The 23,238-nt window shown below is 36.9% G+C and overlaps 1 protein-coding gene across 7 annotated transcripts in view; it reads left to right on the forward strand.

Annotated features, from left to right (window-relative positions):
- Nucleotides 1-23,238, forward strand: part of FAM135A (family with sequence similarity 135 member A) — a 116,757-nt gene that overhangs the window by 22,244 nt on the left and 71,275 nt on the right. For all 7 annotated transcript variants that reach the window (XM_082634158.1, XM_082634162.1, XM_082634157.1 and 4 more), the window contains one exon: nt 12,457-12,536. In XM_082634158.1, the coding sequence (XP_082490284.1) occupies nt 12,457-12,536 (80 nt within the window). The remainder of the gene's footprint in view (nt 1-12,456; nt 12,537-23,238) is intronic.

The raw sequence follows: 23,238 nt of genomic DNA on the forward strand, positions 1-23,238 counted from the left end.
CCAGTGTACCTACCACAGTTTAAAGAACACAGCTTTAGAATATCAGTGAATGGCTTCTAGAATGGAGTTGAGTTTAATTCATTTCAGAAGGAAGCAAATGGACTAACGTTAGGTATTCTCAAATATTTAGAAAGTGTGGGAACTTGGGCAAAGTGTTGTATGTTTTAACATTCTTTTGTAAAGCAAGTGAAATGTTATCAGTTTGATTTGTTTCCAGGTGTGTTTGAGACAGTCAGCAATCCAGCATACTGCTGATAATAAAACAAGTAATGAGGGAAACGGCCATGGGGTGCAAGTTGAAATGATGATAGTAGTACTTTGTTATTTTTTATTTTCTTTCGCATGTGGTTTCCCATAAAACAGTTTAATTACATACCTGTAGCTACAACTGCCTTCCCTAGTCAGTCCTAGCACCATTCCCTTGTCATAAGCTATACTACTGCAAGGCGACTAATGTATTATGATTTGGAAATAAAGAAGATCAAAGATATGGACTTAGAAATTGTTTTCTTAAATTTCAGTAACATCACAAAACCGTGGAGCTGAAATCCTCTTAGGAAAGGCCTGTAGAACCCTAGAAACCGGGTTCCATACTACAGTCTTTAAAGGCTCTGAACAAAACAATCTTAAATCCCTTCCATTTATGATTCTGAGGTTGTTAAACTCATGGGAAGTTGATACTTTGATTTAAAAATGATTGTCAGCCAAAAGAATCAGAAAATTTCATGCTGATTTTTTGGATTATTGACATTGATTACAACCTTGGAAAAAATGATCCCTTGTCTATAATGTCATGTATATGTTGTATAAGGTTCACAAATTGAGGACTTCTGATTAAGTGGTGCTGATTGGACTCACAGGAAACCACCTCAAATTTTCTTCAAGGCCTTCAAAACTGTCTAAAATTGTCTTTCTTCAGTAAGGTATAAGAACTGAGAATACTATCTAAGAAGGTCATCACTTTCTCAGGTTTAAATGAATCAACCATTCTCTGTAGTCAGAAAAGTTAGTTTTCTCACAGCAATTTACATCAATTACTAGACTATTTCTGAATCTTTAGATTTCTCTCATTATTGTGTCCTACCTCATTTTTAAAAATCGATGCCGTAGTATAGGTCTGCCATTTGTGGCCTGTGTGAGATAGGATGTCTGCATCCTTTGAAGGATCATAATGTTGGAGCATAACAGTCAATGATGGAGCTGATACTGAGTATACCAGCAGTTAGCCAGTACTGGCCTTGAACGCATCTGTGTTTGAAGTATAAATATATAGAAGAAATCAAATTAGGAACTGTGAAAAGAACTATAGAAGACAGAAAAAAATAGTTTAATATTAATGTTGTCAATTAAGTAGAAGAAAATCTTTCCATTAAAGGACAGTTGTTAATGACAAGTGTCTACTCGAAAATCAAAGCATAAATGACGTGACTTCAAGGCAATGCAAACACCAATGGGAAGAGAAACATGAAACTTAAGAATTTGTGTACTTGTTAACAAAGTGTACAATAATGTGTTTCCATAATAATGCAAATATGTAATTTAAGGAACAATTTGCATAAAGAGGAATTTATTTATGGGTCATATATTACTTAACCCAGGGACTATCTGTATGGATTTTATGAGAGTTCCACCTGTAAATAACAAGATGCTCTCAAAGAGGTAACCAGTAAATTTGGCTAGATAATAAACAATAAGAATAGATCTTTCCTGATTAATAAAGACTTTTTGAGACAGCAAGTGAGCTCATTGTTTTCTTGACAAAATTAAAGAATGGATTTTAAAGTTAACATATTGGGGTAAAAAGTTTATATTTCAAAAATTAAAGAGTTCTGTTAAGTATCCAGTTTCAAAAGATTTTACTGAAAAGGAAATAAGAATCTGCTCTGAAGCTTTTTTCCTAAAATTACTCATGATCCTACAATAACTCCACAGCCTCTTCGGAGCTTTGCAGGGAAGATGTAGTGACCCAAGTAGTCTGTCTTTTGTAACAGTAGGAAGATATTCTAAGAAAATACAGAGTCTTAGAAAATATACTCCTTACTTACTCTTTTTGAATAAATTATTTGTGATATGTTCTTGAACAACAGGAAAGGGAGTAAAAATTTAGAACTCTAAATTTAGGAAGTTGTAATAGGAGATTACCTTTGAAACTTATTGAAATGATAGAAATAAGTCAAAATAATAAATATATTTACAAAATTAAATCTTAGAGTTTTTAAAAACTATTTCCATTTCAAATAGATTAGTGAGTTGTTTCTCCTGATTTTTTTTTTTTTTTTTTTTTTCTTTTTGCGATATGCGGGCCTCTCACTGTTGTGGCCTCTCCCGTTGTGGAGCACAGGCTCCGGATGCGCAGGCCCAGCGGCCATGGCTCACGGGCCCAGCCGCTCCGCGGCATATGGGATCCTCCCAGACCGGGGCACGAACCCGTATCCCCTGCATCGGCAGGCGGACTCTCAACCACTGCGCCACCAGGGAGGCCCATCTCCTGATTTATTAATAAAATATGGAAAAGGAGAATGACGGTGGGGGAAGTAATTGTTAAATTCTGCATCTTACATAAATGAAAAGCAAAATTTTAAAAAATGTCTTTCTGTAAAAACCTATACCTATATACTAATGTTTTTGAAAAACTTATTTGCTTTCTAATGGAATTAGAGATTATATATGGTTATTACAAAAAAAAAAAGCAAGTTAACCAGAGTCAACATAGCAAATGAAGGAATGGAAAAAGTAAGCAACATCAAAAACAAAAAATATAGAATAAGATGACAAGTACAAACATTTAAAATTATTATGACCATAAAACTCAAATAGTTTTAAGTTTTCCGGTTTAAAGGCAGACTTTTGGATTTTAAATCCAATAATTTTCTGTTTATAACAGACATACCCCATGTTTTGAGAACAGATGCCTACAAATTAAAAATGCTGATTTGGTGAATTGAAGCTTTTATCATTATGAAAAGACTTCTGTATCCTAATAATGCTGTTTGCTTTTAACTCTGTTTTGTCTAATATTAATATTGTGACATCAGCTTTCTTTTGGTTAAAATTTTCAAAGTGTACCTTTTACCATTCTTTTATTTGCAGACTTTCTCTATCCTTGTATTTTCCATTTTTCTGTTGTAAACAACGTACAGTGGGATTTATCTTTTTCATTCTCTAGGGCACTCTTTGTGTTTTAACTGGAGCATTTGGTCCATTTATATTTAATGTAATTGCTGATATATTTGTGTTTGTATCCATTATCTTATATTTTGTGCTTTCTATGTACCCTCTTCTTTTTTTCTCCCTGTGCATCTCTCTCTTTTTTTTTTTTTTTTTTTTTTCATGTTCTGATTTCTGCCAAGATCTTCAGGGTTATTCTTTGAGAGAGATTTTCCTTGTGTCTGGCCTTTTAGGAAACACCAATCTAGGACCCACTTTTTGTTTCTTTAAGGAAAAGTTTAAAACATATGAAAGTATAGTAAACACATATATACCTATGATCTAGCCAACAATTATCAAAGTTTTTTCTCCTTATTTCACCTATTACCCTCCTCCCCAATCTTTTTTTAGTATCTTTAATACAGGAAGACTTTTGATTTAAAAAATCTGCAAAACCATTATTGCACTTAAAGAAATGTTTAAAATAATTTCTTGGCATCAAATAAAATGGTGTTCTCATTTCTTCAGTCATCTTATAGATGTGTTTTTATAGTTTGTTTGAATCAGTATCCCTCCAAAATTTACAGGTTGTATTTGGGTGTTATATCTCTTAGATTTTTTTTAAATTTGTAATTGCTAGTTTGATCCAAAAGCTTGATTAAATTCTGATAGTTTTTGAGAAGAGTCCTTCATAGCTGATGCTGTGTCCTTCCTGTTACATTATATTTGGGGACATAAAATGTCTGCCTCTTTTCATGAGATTGACTCAGGTATTGTCAATCTGATGCATCCATTATAAAGTTCTCCATCACTTAATTGATGTTACCTATTAATAACTTTTCCGGAGTCATTATTTTATTTTACTAGGGCTTACAAAATGGTGATATTCTATTATTCCTTCTGCATTTATTAGCTATAATTCTGTGAAGAATTTTGCCTCATTAACTATTTGGTTACTCTGAAATACAGTTTATACAGGAAAGACATGGCAAGTGTTTTTTTCTTTTCCTTATTTACTAGTTTTCAGAATATTGTGTTGTTGCTCTAGCATCTTTCAAATATCATCAGTTTTTATTTAGTACAGGTATATCTCGGATATATTATGAGTTCAGTTCCAGACCATCGCAATAAAGTGAATATCACAGTAAATAAGTTCACAGGAATTTTTTGGTTTCCTAGAGCATGTAAAAGTTATGTTTACACTTAAAAGTAAATGTGCAATAGGATTTTGTCTAAAAAAATGCACATACCTTAATTTAAAAATACTTTATCACTAAAAAATGCTAACCATCATGTGAGCCTTCAGTGAGTTGTAATCTTTTGGCTGGTGGAGGGTCTTGCTTCAGTGTTGATGGCTGCTGAGTGATCAGGATGGTGATTGCTGAAGGTAGGGGCGGTAATGTGGCAAAATAAGACAATGAAGTTTGCTGCATTAATTGGCTCTTCCTTTCACGAACCATTTCTCTGTAGCATGCAGCACTGTTTGGTATCATTTTATCCACAGTAGAACTTCTTTCAAAACTGTAGTTAATCCTTTCAAACCCTGTCCCTGCTTTATCAACTAAGTTTCATATTCTAAATCCTTTGCTGTCATTTCAACAGTCTTCACAGCATCTTCCCCAACAGTAGATTCCATCTCAAGAAACCACTTTCTCTGCTATCCATAAGAAGCAACTCCTCATCCATTCAAGTTTTGTCATGAGATTGCAGCAATCCAGTCACATCTCAGGCTCCACTTCTAGTTCTCCTCCTGTTTCCACCACATCTGCAGTGACTTCCTCTGCTGACGAGTGAGTCCCTCCAAGTCAGGAGGGTTGGAATCAACTTCTTCTGAACCCCTTTTAATGTTGATATTTGGACCTCTTCCTGTGAATCGTGAATATTCTTAATGGCATCTAGAATGATGAATTCTTCCTAGAAGGTTTTGAATTGACTTTGCCCAGATCGACCAGAGGAGTCACTGTCTCTGGAAGCTATAGCCTTATGAAATGTATTTCTTAAATCATAAGACTTGGGAGTGGAAATTAGTCCTTGATTCATGGGCAACAGAATAGATGTTATATTACCAGGCATGAAAACAACATGAATCTCATTGTCCATCTCCATCAGAGCTCTTGGGTGACCAGGTGCACTGTCAATGAGCAGTAACATTTTGAAAGGAATTTTTTTTTTCTTAGCAGTAGGTCTCAACAGTGGGCTTAAAATATTCAGTAAGCCATGTTGTAAACAGACGTACTGTCATCCAGGCTTTGTTGTTCCGTTTAGAGAGCACCAGCAGAGGAGATTTAGCCCTAGAATTTTCAGAATGGTGAATGAGCATTGGCTTCAAGTTAAGTCACCAGCTGCATCAGCCCTAACAAGAGAGTCAGCCTGTCCTTTGAAGCTTTGAAGCCCGGCATTGACTTCTCTCTAGCTATGAAAGTCCTAGACGGCATCTTCTAATAGAACACTATTTTGCCTACATTGAAAATCTGTTGTTCAATGCAGCCACCTTCACGAATTATCTTAGCCAGATCTTCTGGATCACTTGCTGCAGCTTCTCCATCAGCACTTGCTGCTTCACCTTGCACTTTGTTGTTATGGAGACGGCTTTTTTCCTTAAACCTCGTGGACCAACCTCTGCTGGCTTCAGACTTTGCTTCTGCAGCTTCCTCACCTCTCTCAGCCTTCAGAGAGTTAAAGAGAGTTAGGGCCTTGCTCTGGATTAGGCTTTGGCTTAAGGGAATGTTGTGGCTGGTTTGATCTTCTCTCCAGGCAACTAAAACTTTCTTCATATCACCAATAAGGTCGTTTTGCTTTCTTATCATTCGTGTGTTCACTGGAGCAGCACTTTTAATTTCCTTCAAGGCTTTCCCTTTACATCCACAGTGTGGCTACCTGTTTGGCACAAGAGGCCTAGTTTTCTGCCTCAGCTTTGAACATGCCTTCCTTACTAAGCTTAATCGTTTCTAGCTTTTGATTTAAAGTGAGAAACAACCAACTCTTCCTTTAACTTGAACACTTAGAGGCCATTGTAGGTTTATTAATTGGCCTAATTTCAACATCGTGTGTCTCAGAGAATGAGGAGGCCCGAGGAGAGAGAGAGATGGGGGAATGGCTGGTCGGTAGAGCGGTCAGAACACACACAACATTTATTAAGTTCACTGTCTTATATGAGTGGTTTGTGGGGCCCCAAAACAATTACAAGAGTAGCATGAAAGATCACTGATCGCAGATCACCGTAACACATGTAATAATAATGAAAAAGTTTGAAATACTGTGAGAATTACCAAAATGTGACACTGAGATATGAAGTGAGCAAATGCTATTGAGAAAATCATGCCAATAGACTTGCTTGACACAGGGTTGCTAGAAACCTTCAACTTGTAAAAAACAAAATATTGAGTTAGCCAAAAAGTGCCTTCAGTTTTTGAGTAAAAATAAAAGACATATTTTTCATTTTCAACAAGAACTTTATTGAGCAACACATTCACCGTTTTGTTCCACTGTCTTCTGCCATTTATCAGGCAACTTCATAATTCCATCTTCCCAAAACTTTTTATCTTTTTGAGCAAAGAACTGTTCTAGATGCCTTTTACAGTCTTCCAGGGAATTGAAATTTTTTCCATTAAGAGAATTCTATAAAGACCGAAATAAATGGAAATCCAAAGGTGCAATGTCCGGTGAATACAGTGGATGAATCAGAACTTCCTAGCCAAGCTGTAACAGTTTTTGCCTGGTCATCAAAGAAACATGCGGTCTTGTGTTATCCTGATGGAAGATTATGCGTTTTCTGTTGACAAATTCTGGACGCTTTTTGTCAAGTGCTGCTTTCACTTGGTCTAATTGGGAGCAGTACTTGTTGGAATTAATTGTTTGGTTTTCCGGAAGGAGCCCCTTCCAATCCCACCATATACACACCATCACCTTCTTTGGATGAAGACCGGCCGTTGATGTGGTTGGTGGTGGTTCATTTTGCTTGCCCCCTGTTCTCTTCCATTCCACATTATTGTACAGTATCCACTTTTCATCACCCATCACAGTATGTTTTAAAAATGGAACATTTTCATTATGTTTAAGTAGAGAATCGCATGCAGAAATACGGTCAAGGAGGTTTTCTCGCTTAACTCATGTGGAACCCGAAGATCAAAGCCATTAACATAACCAAGCTGGTGCACATGATTTTCAGCGCCTGATTTGGATATTTTGAGTATGTCGGCTGTCTCCCGCATGGTATAACGTTGGTTGTTCTCAATTAATGTCTCGATTTGATCGCTATCAACTTCAACTGGTCTACCCAACCGTGGAGCATCATCCAGCGAGAAACCTCCAGCCCAAAAGTTTGCAAACCACTTTTGACACATTCTATCAGTCACAGCACCTTCTCCATACACTGCACAAATCTTTTTGTGCGTTTCAGTTGCGTTTTTACCTTTCTTGAAATAATAAAGCGCAATATGCTGAAAATGTTGCTTTTTTCTTCCATCTTCAATATTAAAAAGGCTGCACAAAAATTCACCAATTTTGATAAGTCTTTTTTTAAATGGACGCTGATATGACAGCTGTCACATACAATCTAATAAAATTGTTTTGAATGAAGTTAAAGACAACCAAGGGTTACTAAAGCCATCTTATGGGAAAAAACCAAGCGAACCTTTTGGCCACCCCAATACCTTCAAATAAAGTGTGATAAAAACAAGTTATGCCTATACCAATATGAACTCATGGATTTTTAATGTATCTGATGATAATTCTGCATCATTAGTCTTCTTGATGTTCAGAGAGAGCCTTGTAGGTTGATTTCTGTGAACTTCTCATAGAGTGATCCAGGCAGTATTTGAGAGCCTCCGTGTTTCCTACTGTGACTAGCTTTTCCAGATTCTAGTATATTCCCTGCTCTAGATTTGGAATCAGCCAACGGGCTCTAGTTCCTTTTAGTGGGAAATAGTGTTTAGAGATCGTAATATACGTGTTAAAGATACACATTTTTATTGAGTCATTGCTTCTAGGCCTTCTCAGTTGACAGAGATAGAAAATACATTTTTTAAAGAAAAATGCATGATAAATTTTTACTATTTTCCTATTCTAATTTTAGATTACAAGGATTTTTTTTAATTTTATGTTTATCTCTTTTCCTTTACACTGAAAATCTTGGTTCCTAATAACATGATTACTTAACTTGCTTTATTCATGTGTGTGCAAATATATCTAAGATAATTTCAAAATAATAGTAACACCACCAACAAGACTATAAATGTTGTTTAAAACTTCTTTGGAGGGCTTCCCTGGTGGCGCAGTGGTTGAGAGTTCGCCTGCCGATGCAGGGGACACGGGTTCGTGCCCCGGTCTGGGAAGATCCCACATGCCTCAGAGCGGCTGGGCCCGTGAGCCATGGCCGCTGAGCCTGCGCGTCCGGAACCTGTGCTCCAAAACTTCTTTGGAGTTCTCTTTTATTGTAGGATATATCCCGTGAGGAATAGGTACTTAAAGTACTATGTTTTAAAAATCACTTGAAAGAACTTTGTGAAATTGCAGTTAAGAAGGTACACATTAAGTTCAGTTGTTTTAGGGTGGTTTAGGGGATTGTTTTTTTAAAATTTAATTTATTTTGTGTTGTATAAAAATATTTTGTGGTTCCAAAATCGAAACTCTGAAGTACATACATTGAGAGAGGCCTTGTTTTCATCCCGGTCCCTTCTCCTGACCCCCATTCCCCCACCTATAGTTAACCATTTTATTTTTTATTAGTTTTGTGTATATCCTTCCCTTTTATTACTTTTCTTAAAAGGCAAAAAATATATATAATCATATCCTTTCTTCTTACACAAAGGTAGCATAGTACACATGTTCCATGCTTGCTTTTGTTGGTAAAAAATGTATCTTAGAGATCACTCCTTTGCAGTATGTAGAGATATACTAAATATATATATGTAAATATAGATATACTAAAGTATATATATAAAAGATTACTTTTTATAACCATGTGGTACTGCATTGTATAGTTGCACCATAGTTTATTCAGCCAGTCCCTTAATGATGGACATTTTGCTTTTTTCTTGAGTTTTCCTGTTGCAGTTAAGGCTGCAATGAATAGCCTTGTGCTACCTCATTGAATATTTTTGCTAAAGTATCTTTGGGAGATAGTCTTAAAAGTGGGATGCTAGGTCAAAGAGTAAATGTCTATGTGTTTTTGCTCCTTATTGCTAAATTCCCCTCCATATGGCGTTGCACAATTTTACCTCACTAGCAGTACAGAAGAATTCCTTTTTTCCCAGAGCCTCACAAGAAGAGTATTTTGTCAAACTGCTGGTTTTCTTTCAATGTGACAGATGAGAAAGGATAGCCCATTATAGTTTTAATTTGTAGTTTTTAAAATTATAAGTAAGATTGAAAATTTTTTCATGTATTTAAGAGACATTTGCAGTTCTTTTTTGGTGAACTGTTTATTAATTTTCTTTTTCTTTTTCTTTTTTATTTATTTATTTATTTGCGTTACGCAGGCTTCTCACTGTTGTGGCCTCTCCCGTTGCGGAGCACAGGCTACGGATGCGCAGGCTCAGCGGCCATGGCTCACGGGCCCAGCCGCTCTGCGGCATGTGGGATCTTCCCGGACCGGGGCACGAACCCGTGTCCCCCGCATCGGCAGGCAGACTCTCAACCACTGCGCCACCAGGGAATCCCTCTTTTTCATTTTTTTAGGTTAATTGGCCTTTTTCTTCTCAATTTTTAGATGCTCTTTATATATTAGGAATATAACCCAGGCTTTTAAAGCCGAAAGTAAGGTTTGTCAGAATGGATCAGCAGATGCCTGCAGGACAAAAGCAGCTTCATTGTGGTGTCTACCTGACTGATTTTGTTTGCTAATTCCATACTATTTTGTTACTTCAATAATTTTATAGAGATATATTTTATACTTTATTTAGCTGTTTTAGTTGGTTTTTTTAGCAAGAAGTTGTTCTGAATAACCTAGCTCACCACAGCCCTTAGAAAAGGAAATATTTTATCCTTTGCTTTTAAAATTTTATCTGTTATTTGATATTTTACGTAAAAATGTTAACATGCACATTTGAAAGTTCATTTTTGAAGATTTATACCTTTCAAGTATCATTAATTTTAATTAAAACAATATATTTACAGTCATAATAGACTGCTTTTATAAATGCAAAGTGAACATTGCTTAAAATAATGTAGGTAATTACTTCCAGTGGTTTATTTTTCCTCTATCTCTAGAACTTAGCCCAGTGGCTAACACATAGGTGGGTCCTCAATAAGTCATGAATTAATGGTACGTGTATGTATATGTATATACACACACATTTATTTATTTATTAATATGTTGAACTGTATGTTTTAGGCACTTTTTTTCATTTATTTATTTTTGGCTTCATTGGGTCTTTGTTGCTGCACGCAGGCTTTCTCTAGTTGCAGCAAGCGGGGGCTACTCTTTGTTGCAGTGCGTGGGCTTCTAACTGCAGTGGCTTCTCTTGTTGCGGAGCACAGGCTCTAGGCACATGGGCTGCAGTAGTTGTGGCACGCGGGCTCAGTAGTTGTGGCTCGTGGGCTCTAGAGCACAGCCTCAGTAGTTGTGGCACACGGGCTTAGGTGCTCCGCAGCGTGTGGGATCTTCCCAGACCAGGGATTGAACCCGTGTCCCTTGCACTGGCAGGCGGATTCTTAACCACTGCACCACCAAGGAAGTCCCACATGCACATTTAAATTCAGGGAATTTTAAATTAGGATACTCTAACAGTATACAGTAAATGCAGAGTGTTGTTTAAATGTCTCTGAATTTATGTGTGCAAATCATTATATTAGGATTGAGGGTGTACACTTAAAAATAGGACATAGTTCTCGTGCTTAAGAAGTTTAAAATGAAATGTCTATCAGTTGCTTATTCTTAAGCTCTTATACCACATACCTGAATATTTTAAAATAGCAATATTTCACTTAATCTTTAATTAAAATTAAAACTTTGCTCTCCTTTGGTCCCAAGGCTCCTGCTGTTTCCACTTTGATTTTTCTTCTCAGTCATCTTACGTCTTCAAGGTGACCTCATCTTAATCTCAACTAAGCATCTATCTCTGGAGTTTTGCCATGTCTATTTAAGGCCAAATTGTGATTTTAAAGGTTCTAAATTTAATTGGCTACTGTTTCATTCACTTTTTAATTCGGGCTTTGTGATCTGACCATATGTTCTCTTCAAGGACACACCTTCCTAGAAATAATAGTAATAAATATATTTATATATTTTAATCTTTGTATTATTTACAAATGTAATATTTAAACTATCATCTAGGAAATTTTTTTTTTTTTTTTTTTTTTTTTTTTTTTTTTTTTTTGCTGTACGCGGGCCTCTCACTGCTGTGGCCTCTCCCGTTGAGGAGCACAGGCTCCGGACACACAGGCTCCGCGGCCATGGCTCGCGGGCCCAGCCGCTCCGCGGCATGTGGGATCTTCCGGGATCGGGGCACGAACCCGTGTCCCCTGCATCGGCAGGCGGACTCTCAACCACTGCGCCACCAGGGAAGCCCTAGGAAATTATTAAAGAGAAATAAAGACTAAATATTCAGCTCCCTAGGGTCCATCTAAAGTCATCCCTGATTTATAATCTTCATTTAGCTTTTAGTAATCCTCTGTGTGTGTATGTGTGTGTATGTGTGTGTGTGTGTGTACAAAGATACATGTATCCTCCATGACATACACAAACTAGTAGTGTAATGATGTTAAAACACAAGCATATTATAATACTTTTATCTCATAATTTTTTCTGTTTAAACTGATATTGTTAATGACTGGTAGATTTTTTTAGTATATATTTTTTCTTAATTTTGTAGAATAAACAAGTAAAAGTGCATAAACTAAACAGAATAGTTATGACCTCGAAAAAATACTGAATTCTTTAAACCAAATACATATCTTATAGTATGAAACTAATTTTTTAAAAACTGTCTACTATTAATCCTGTATTTTCTCAAAATTATGCTTAAGAATAATTTATTATCTTTTAAAAGAAAAAAAATGAATAAATCAAATAAAGCAGTGAAACTCTTAGAATCATTAGTAACTCCTATGGTTGCTATGCATTCTCTCATTTAAAGTAAGGTTGTTTCGTCTGTCTTTACACACGCCTGTTTCCCTTTGGGTTTTATGCCATGCTAGTATTTGATCTGTGTATGGATCTGATACACTGTTTTCCACCAGCAGTAAATACTGTGGGAGACTGATAGAAGCAGACCAACTTTATTTTTTAATACATATAGATATATAGAAATTGCGGCATTGCATATTTTAAAATGTTTTGAAGTGACTTCTTTGTCTCTTTTGCTTTAGTTTTTACCAGATTCGTGCATCTATGAAAATTCCACCAAGAGTTCCCCACAGAGTAGAAGCTAGTTTGTTACATGTAGCAGGTAAGCCAAGGAATATTTTCAACTGTTTTTAAAAAATGTGAAGCAACATTATAATGACTAATAATAACTTTTCATAATTATTTTTATCTTTTAATTACAAATATAAGATGCCAAAGAGCATCATTCTCATACCTCTTATAAAAAATATATTTGAGGCCTCAATAAAACAGTCTTGATTATAGTTCCTTGTCTCCCTCTTAGGTTTCTTACGATGAGTGAATAAAAGAAAGTATGTGAAATTTCCATGAAACCAAACATAAGTGGGGGTGGTATCATTTATATCATGTAATATATAAATTTAACAAATACACAGTGAATGTGGACACATAATTTGACATAGGATCACAGAGGTGTTTTATGATAAAGTTTTATAGTATGCGTTTTGAGAATATTTTTCAACCACTTTTTTTTTTCTGGTTGATTACTCTAATTAGAAAACAAAGGGCCAGAAAGCATAAAATAGACATGTTATAGCAGCTCTTTTATTACTCATATTCTGAGGAGACACGCCAGTATTAAAGGATTGGAGCCAAAACTGGTGGCCCTGACAGAATCATTGGGCATTTTTTCAGCTTTCCTGATACAGTATACTCTGTTTCAGTCTAAGCAGTTAGAAAACGAAATGGTTAATGAAACATACTAGAGAGTTATCATATATTTCTAATATGAATGACTAGTTTTCAAAGTATCATAAAATAATAAGTATACCTAACATTAAAGCTATGTTGAGCACAGTTCAGTTCATTTTTGAAATTTAAAAATATATTCTGGGAATTTGAAGTGTTGTGGATTATCTTTCTTAGCGTACTATGGATACCAAAATGCTGCTTAATGTTAAAGTTTAATGAATTGTACATAATGGAGAGTTTACTCTTTCTGAAGACTGTCAAAATGCTCAGGGAGGCCTATTGCTTATGACCAAAAATATGTACCTTTTTTCTTTTCAAAATTAATTTTCTTCTTGGCCTGGTGTACATGTTGGAGTATACATTTATTGTCAATAGGTCTTTTGTAAGTCTACTTTCTAGGAAACAGGTTAAAACAACTAATGTTACAGGTCAGATTGGTACTGCCTTTTTGACCTTCCTTAATCAGCAGGCTAAATGTCCTGCTCTGTTGTATCTCTTAAAGTTGCCAGTTGGAAAATACTGTAGAAAAACTTCTTTTTTCTGGACTACCTTTTTATTTATATATACTTTCAGCTTTATAGAGGAATAATTGACAAATATCATTTTGTATATTTAAAGTGTACAATGTGATTTGTTATACACATACATTGTACAGTACATATACATATGTGATTTGTTATACAGATACAATGTGAAAAAATTGCCATGGTCAAGATAATTAGCACATCTATCACTTCACATAGTTAGTTGTTTTGTGTGTTTGTGGGAAAGAAGGCTTAAGATTTATTCTTAACAGATTTCAAGTATACAGTACTTTATTACTAACTATAGTCATCATGCTGTGCATTAGATCTGCAGAACTTATTTTTCTTATAACTAAAAGTTTGTACCCTTTGACCTACATCTTCCCATTTCTCCCACACCCCAGCCCCTGGCAACTACCATTCTACTGTCTGTTTCTATGAAACTGACTCTTTTGTTTTGTTTCCACATGTAAGTGATAACATCCAGTATTTGTCTTTCTGTGTCTGACTTACTTCATGCAGCTTAATGCCCTCCAGGTTCATTCTTGTTGCTGCAAATGACAGGATTTCCATCTTTTTTATGGCTGAATAGTATTCCATTGTTTAAAGAAACACTGCCTTTTCTTTATCCATTTATCCACTGACAGACACTTGGGTTATTTCCACGTCTTGGCTATTGTGAATGATGATGCAATGAAAATGGGAGTGCAGAATTTTCTTTTAGATACTGATTTCATTTCTTTCAAACATATATTCAGGAGTGGGATTGCTGGATCATTTGGAAGTTCTATTTTCAATTTTTTGAGGCTCCTCCATACTGTTTGCCATAGTGACTGCACCCATTCACATTCTCCCCAACAGTGCGCAGTGTTCCCTTTTCTCCACATCCTGGCCAGCATTTGTTATCTCTTGATGTTTTCATAATAGCTATTCTGACAGATGTGCAGTAGTATCTCTTTGTGCTTTTGCTTTGCGTTTCCCTGATGATTAGGGATGCTGAGCACCGTCTCGTGTACCCGTTGGCCATTTGTATGTCTTCTTTGCCAAAAATGTCTCTTCGGTTCCTCTGCCTCTTCTAAACTCAGATTGTTTTTTGCTATTGAGTTGTTTGTTTCTTTATATAGTTTGGATATTATCCCCTATCAGATATATGATTGACAAATATTTTCTCCCAGTCCGTAGGTTGCTTTTTCTTTTGTTGGTGGTGTCCTCTGCTGTGCAGAAGCCTTGTAATTTAATGTAGTCCCACCTGTCTATTTTTGCCTTTGCTTTGGTGTCAAATCCAAATAATCGTTGCCAAGACCAATGTCAAGGAGCTTTTCCCCTTTGTTTTCTTCTAGGAGCTTTGTGGTTTCAGGTCTCAAATTTAAGTCTAATCCATTTTGAGTTAATTTTTGTGAGTGATATTAAGAAGAAGAGAAAAAAATGATGATTTTGTCTGTGAGTTGCAGTAGGCAGGTTAGATGGTTTGGGAATTAGATGGTGTTATACAGCTTATTGCAACATGTTTAAATTATTTCCAGCACAAGATTGTGCTGACAGTGAGAGGCTTGAGTCAGGACATAGCTGTCATCTTATAATAACATCAGTCATGAGAGACAGTGAGTATTTATGGGGCTGTTGAAAACGGAATAATAACAGTGCATTCAGAGATTTCTACAACAGAGAAGTCATTGCCAGTTCTGGGAAGCTGGCCCCAGTTTGAAATGTTAGAAGACTATGTATAATTTTGAAAAAAGAGTCAAGAACAACTCGCCATTTCTAATAGTGATAGTAGTTTTTAAAAAGAAACGTATACTGTTTTATTTGATTTTTCGTATCTATCCATCCCTTTTCTCTGAAAAAAATATTTTTATGCAAATAATACCAGCAAAGAGTTAAAAGATCTATTAGTCCAGAAAGATTAGTAGTGAAAACCATAGCTCCTTCTCTGGATGCATCTGCTTTTAACTGTTTCTGTAGTCCTGATGGTTTCCCCTACATGGACATTCCACGTCCTGTGACAATTTATGTCACACCACTTCCTCCCTCTCCCCCTATTTTTAAAGAGATACCATTATTCTCACATTTCTCTTTGATCATTACCGGAGCTTCAAATGAAATATTTAAAGCTGTGTTTCTTATTTCAGCACATATTACAGCCCCCTCATTTTCTAAAGTAAGGATATAAGCAATCTTATCTCTTTTTTCAAATTTTCTCTTTCCCTCCACTTCCCAACCTGTTGGATATATCCTTTGTTTTATATTATCAAGATTGCTAACATTCATATTCGGATTTGTAACTGTAGTTAAATCTTGTGTTTTTTGTCTATGGGTTTATTCCAAATGTTGAAAACAAGTAAACAGCATTTACATTTCCATGGTAACACAAGAGGAAAAGGGTTTATAAAATTGAAATGACTATCCAACATAAAGAAGGAGGACAAGGCAAGTCTAGTTCCCGTTTTGGTATTGATCTGGGTCACCTATGAAATCGAGATAGCTATAGGTATATCTTAGGTATTTTAGTAGTTGTAGAGTCAAAGGTGCAGCTTTGTTGTGGTTAACTAAGTAATTCTTTGGAATCAGGATACCAGCTTCCTTTTATGTTACCTTGGAAAACTCACTTAAACTCTGTGAGCTTCAGTTTCTTATCTGTGAAATGTGTAACCTGCTTTACAATAAGTGAAAGTTCATAGCAAACTGTAAAGGGCCATATACACGTAGGATATTGTTATTGGGCTTCTAGTAATACAAGAAAGAATAAGAAGCAGTCAAGTTTGACTCATTTACTATGCCATTTGTGAACCATTTAATGTTGTAAAGAGCTGAAACTTATATTATTAATTGGATGTTTTCCTATGATTTATATAATTTCTTTTATGCAACATAGTAATTAAGCACATAGGATAACATCTCATGTTAATAAGTAAATCTAAAATTTTTTTAAAAAAATCAATAAAACCATTTCTTGGACAAGAAGCATGAACCAGGATGACCAAGGGCAAAAGGGGAAAACCGAAGGGAGGAAGAGACCTCAGAAAAGTCCCAGGACTTTATAACTTATTACAAATCTGGGTACCTGGGCTTCCATTTCTATTCGTATAAAGCTAGTGTAATCTGCACAGAGTATTTGAATTTAGACATAACTAGTTTCAAGTCTTGTTCTGCTGGTTACTAGCTTTATGGTCTTAAACAAATTATTCAGTTTCTCTGAGCCTTTCCTAATCAGTGAAATGGAAATAATCCCTGTTTTACAGTGTGTTTTTTGAAAATTAAATGAGAAAATTGGGTCAAGAGGCCTGGTGTAGTGCTCAGTAAATATTGGGTACTTTGTCCTGGCTTCCCATTCTATCTTAACTGCCGCAGATGTTAAAGAGCTGGAATAGGTGACCTCTAGGATCTCAGCACCCGCTTGATGTAAGGAGAGACAGTCCCGGAAGAGGGAGCTACTGGAGCCGTTTGTGTGCCTCTCCCTTCTCCGTGTTTAAGGGTTGGCCTTGCTTGTACACAGGAGAGCTGATTGATATGGTCTGCCCTCTTCAGCACCTTCTCTGGGTCTTTTCTTCCTCAGTGAGACAGCTCTTCCCCTCTAGTGTGGGGTTCTGTAGTAAGTGTAAGAGTGAACTGCAGGTATGTCTTTGAACTAGTTTATCAGTGTAGCATAGAAGACCAAGCACAGGCTTTGCAGCAAACAGCAGTGGCATTTATTTCCTGGACAACTTAGTTATGTTATCAGAGGCTTGGTATCTATAAAATGGATATATTAATCCCTGCCCTATAAGATTGCCTAAAGGATTAATAACAATATACATAAAGCACAGTGCCTGGCACATAGTAAGTGCTCTATAGATGGTAGCTAGTAGTAGTAGTGAGAAGCAATAAATAAGTAATAAGTAGTAATTAAAAGTCAGCTATTTTTCCTTTTTTATTGAATAAATTTGGCATTTTTATTGAATAATGTAACACTGTATAAATTTAACATTGTGTACAATGTATTACTTTGATACATTTGTATATTGTACTGTGATTGCCATTGTAGTGATATTTATCACATTACCTAATTATAGTACAGTATTGTTGTCTTTATTCATTATGCTATGCATTAGATCTCTATGACTTATTTATACTATACTCATTGCAAGCTCATACCCTTAAGCTACATCAGTGTTATCTTCCCACCCCCCCCATACCAGGGGATGGGGGTGGGTGGGAAGATAAGATTGTTCTTATTTTACTCTCTGTTCCTTATGAGTTTGACTTTTTTTTAGGATTCCACATATAAATGATATCATACATACTGTCTTTCTCTAACTTACTTCACTTAGCATAATGTGCTCAAGATCCATCCATGTTGTCACAAATGGCAGGATGTCCTCCTTTCTTGCGGCCGAATAATATTCCATTGTGTATATATACACCACACCTTTTTTATCCTTTCATCTGTTGATGGGCATTGAGATTGTTTCCACGTCTTGGGTATTGTGAATGATGCTGCAGTAAACACGGGAGTGCATATATCTCCTCAAAATCCCATTTCCGTTGCCTTTGGGTGTATACCCAGAAGTGGAATTGCTGGATCGTATGGCAGATCTATTTTTAGTTTTTTGAGGAACCTCCATATTGTTTTCCACAGTGGTCAGACCAACTTACACTCCCACCAACATCGTGTGAGGGTTCCCTTTTCTTCACACCCTCGCCAGCACGGTTGTCTCTTTTCTTCTTGAGGACAGTCATTCTGACAGGTGTGAGGTGATAGGTAATTGTGGGTTTGTTTTGCATTTCCCTGATGGTTAACCTTGCTGAGTATCTTTTTATGTGACTGTTGGCCATTTTAGTGTCCTCTTTGGAAAAAAAAATCTATTTAGTTCTTCTGTAAGACTGCTGTTTATGGGGAGAAAGAAAGAGAAATTGCCCAAAATTCAAGCAGTAATATGCAGGGAAAGTCTTATTACTAAAAAAGTATATTCTCCACTTTGATAAAAGCTTCACAACTAGATAAACATTTGGACTAGTAAGAAATCAAACCTGGTTGAACCAAAAGGAAATTTCCAGCTAGTTGTGTTTGACCAGGGTTTTTCTAAGGCTGTCTATTCTGGGTAAGATTCCTTGTGCATATATGTATTGCATTCTTTTTCCTACCTACCACCACCCAGTGCTTTTATACAGGTGGTAGTGGTTAAAAGAAAAAGGGGGCTTCCCTGGTGACACAGTAGTTAAGAATCCACCTGCCAATGCAGGGAACACGGGTTCAAGCCCTGGTCTGGGAAGATCCCACTGCCACAGAGCAACTAAGCCCGTGTGCCACAACTACTGAGCCTGTGCTCTAGAGCCTGTGAGCCACAACTACTGAGCCCACGAGCCACAACTGCTGAAGCCCACGTGCCTAGAGCCTGTGCTCCGCAACAAGAGAAGCCACTGCAATGAGAAGCCCGCGCACGCAACGAAGAGTAGCTACCCCTTGCCGCAACTAGAGAAAGCCTGCGCACAGCAACTAAGACCCAATGCAGCCATAAATTAAAATTAATTAATTGATTAAAAAATAAATAAAAGGAAAAGAGAAGTCTGGAAATAGGGGCTAGGTATCAGGAAGAGTGGGCCCAGTGCTTTGCCTTGGCAGTAGCTAACTGGCCACTTGTAATGAAGCATCAGTATTTTGCAGTGCTGCTAGAAGAACCATCTCTTGCTCCCCTGTTAGTTGTTTCCTTAAGCTCTGCCCAGACACCAACCTTTCAGGGCCTTCCTTTGACAGACACTGAAATGTTGTGATAGATTTTTCTGAATTGTGAAGATTTTTCATGACTTGACCCCCATCCTACATGTCTGACTTTATTTCCCACCATTGTCCCTGTGGATTCTCTGGAACAAATTCGCTGGGCTCTAACCTCCCTCCTATTCTGTGCACATTCCTCCCCTCATTGTCTCCTTTGTTAGCCCGTAGATGCCTCCCATAGGCACTGAGGAGTTTCCTCTGCCATGTTGTCATAGCGCTTTCTATAGACTTCTTTCAGCTCTTAGCATCTTAACACATTTTTTTCCAATTCAGAAATGGAATTCTAATACAAACAAACAACAAGAATCATTAAAGAAAAATGCTTGTAAAAATGAGGAGAGTTTAAAGAAATATATAGCTAGAAACAATTCATATTATGTCACTAATCCACTACTGTTATCAGGAACTGAATAATTTCAAGAACTGTGAATGGAAAACTCACCAGAAGGTTAGCTCTTTCAATAAACTCTTGCATAGATTATGAAACTTGAGTCCATTTGGCATCACAAGCCTCCACTTCCTTTCCCTGGATTCAGTGGCTTCCTTCTGTCACTGCCATTTGTTGTCTTTTTACCTGGCTGAAGAGACAGTGATAATTACAGTGCCGTTTGCTTTGGCCTCCGGAAATAAGGAATTAGGAGATTATCACATTGTACTGCAATTATTTGCTTGAATGTTTCTATCCAAACTAGACAGGGAACTCTGAAAATAAGGGCATTGTTCTTATTTATGTTCATATCTCTTAGTTCTCGGTATTTTACCGGCAAATTGTGGTTGAATGAATGCTCACTTGTTCACAGAATAAATGAGAGATACCAATGCTAGCTGTTTAACCAAAAGAAGTGGAAATGCAGAAAGATGGTGATAGGAATAAAATCTAAATTATCATGATTTAATGGAAGTATTTGTAGGCCTCTATCACAAGTCTCTCGAAGTGTAGGTTTGATGTTTGGGTTAGCAGACGACTGATAGGCAAAGTGAAAATAGAGTCATTTCAACAAGGAAATAGGGCACTAAATTAAGAAGTTAGATGCAAGTTCAGTTCTTCAATAGATACTTGCTGAGTGCCTATTATGTGTAAGACATGGTCCTCACTGGTAAATCAAAGCAATGAAACATGTTTATGTGGTTCCTAACCTCATGGATGGAGGTTGTCATCAAATAAGTGTTAAAAAGCAGGGAGGCTTTCTGACTCAAGACAATAAACTGAGTACCCACATATGTCTGGGTCTTCTTGTTTCCAGGACTCTCCGGTAATAGCAATGGAGGAGTGTAAGAAGTAATAACAAAAATATTTCAGTGAATTTTGAAGGACAGAAAACAGAAGTAGGAGCTGAACTACCTTTTCGGGACACTTTCCCTGCAAGTGTGCAGATGGGAATAGCAGATGAAGGAAAGTGAGAGGTGGGCCTGAAAACAGGGATAAATTAAAGGTCTGTAATCAGGTCAACTGGGCACCCCAGTCCCAAGTGCAGAATGTCAGGAAATTAATGTTAACCTTAGGACGAAAACCTCAAGGGCTTCTCTCTAAATAAATTGCCATGGGTTACTAACACTCCAAAGTAAAGCACTCTTTTTTTTTTTCTTTCTTTTTTTGGTTAAAAAACACGTAGCATGAAATTTCCCCTTTTAACAAACTTTTAAGTGTTAAGTGTTGCTAACTGTACGCACACTGTTGTTTGACAAACTCTGTACGTTGAACATGGTGTACCGAGAACTCCTCACTTACCCCAGCTCCCTGCCCCTAGCAACCACTCTTGTACTTACCCCTTCCGTGAGTGACGATTTGAGATCCCTCGTGTAGGTAGAATCACGCAGCATTCATCTGACCTATTGCACTTATTATAAGTCCTCATGGTTCATCCATGTGGTAGCGTATGACAGGATTTCCTTCTCTTTTTTTAATTAATTAATTTATTTATTATATATTTTTGGTTGCGTTGGGTCGGTTGCTGTGCGCGGGCTTTCTCTAGTTGCAGTGAGCAGGGGCTACTCTTCTTTGCGGTGTGTGGGCTTCTCATTGTGGTGGCTTCTCTTGTTGCAGAGCACAGGCTCTAGGCACACAGGCTTCAGTAGTTGTGGCTCGTGGGCTCTAGAGCGCAGGCTCAGTAGTTGTGGCAAATGGGCTTAGTTGCTCCGTGGCATGTGGGATCTTCCTGGACCAGGGCTCGAACCTGTGTCCCCTGCATTGGCAGACAGTTTCTTAACCACTGCGCCACCAGGGAAGCCCACCTCCTTCTTTTTTAAGGCTGAAAATATTCCATCTTATATCTCATTTTCTTTATCCATTCATCTGCTGATGGACATTTATGCTTCCATGAACAGCACCGTGCAGATACATGTCTTCAAGACCCTGTTTTCAAATCTTTTCTATAAATATCCGGAAGTGGGATTGCTGGATCATATGGTAGTTTTCTTTTAATTTTTTGAGGAACCTCCATACTGCTTTCCATTGTAGCTACATCATTTACATTCCCACCAACAGTGCACACAAGTTCCAATTTCTCCACAAGTGCTGACCATGTACCTAATACCATATGAAGTAAGAAATAAATGAAGTTTCTTTTTTTTTTAATTTTTTAATTTAATTTAATTTATTTTTTTATACAACAGGTTCTTATTAGTCATCCATTTTATACACACAGTGTATACATGTCAATCCCAATCTCCCAATTCAGCACACCACCATCCCTACCCACCGCCGCTTTCCCCCCTTGGTGTCCATACGTTTGTTCTCTACATGTGTGTCTCAACTTCTGCCCTGCAAACTGGTTCATCTGTACCATTGTTCTAGGTTCCACATATATGCGTTAATATACTATATTTGTTTTTATCTTTCTGACTTACTTCACTCTGTATGACAGTCTCTAGATCCATCCATGTCTGACCGAATGACCCAATTTCGTTCCTTTTTATGGCTGAGTAATATTCCATAGTATATATGTACCACATCTTCTTTATCCACTCATCTGTCGATGGGCATTTAGGTTGCTTCCATGACCTGCCTATTGTAAATAGTGCTGCAATAAACATTGGGGTGCATGTGTCTTTTTGAATTATGGTTTTCTCTGGGTATATGCCCAGTAGTGGGATTGCTGGGTCATATGGTAATTCTATTTTTAGCTCTTTAAGGAACCTCCGTACTGTTCTCCATAGTAGCTGTATCAGTTTACATTCCCACCAGCAGTGCAAGAGGGTTCCCTTTTCTCCACACCCTCTCCAGCATTTATGGTTTCTAGATTTTCTGATGATGCCCATTCTAACTGGTGTGAGGTGATACCTCATTGTAGTTTTGATTTGCATTTCTCTAATAATTAGTGATGTTGAGCAGCTTTTCATGTGCTTCTTGGCCATCTGTATGTCTTCTTTGGAGAAATGTCTATTTAGGTCTTCTGCGCATTTTTGGATTGGGTTGTTTCTTTAATATTGAGCTGTATGTTCTGTTTATATATTTTGGAGATTAATCCTTTGTCTGTTGATTCATTTGCAAATATTTTCTCCCATTCTGAGGGTTGTCTTTTCGTCTTGTTTATGGTTTCCTTTGCTGTGCAAAAGCTTTGAAGTTTCATTAGGTCCCATTTGTTTATTTTTGTTTTTATTTCCATTACTCTAGGAGGTGGATCAAAAAAGACCTTGCTGTGATTTATGTCAAAGAGTGTTCTTCCTATGTTTTCCTCTAAGAGTTTTATAGTGTCCGGTCTTACATTTAGGTCTCTAATCCATTCTGAGTTTATTTTTGTGTATGGTGTTAGGGAGTGTTCTAATTTCATTCTTTTACATGTAGCTGTCCAGTTTTC

This window comes from Mesoplodon mirus, assembly GCF_964341445.2.
Source record: "Mesoplodon mirus genome assembly, chromosome: 10".
Classification (NCBI taxonomy): domain Eukaryota; kingdom Metazoa; phylum Chordata; class Mammalia; order Artiodactyla; family Ziphiidae; genus Mesoplodon; species Mesoplodon mirus.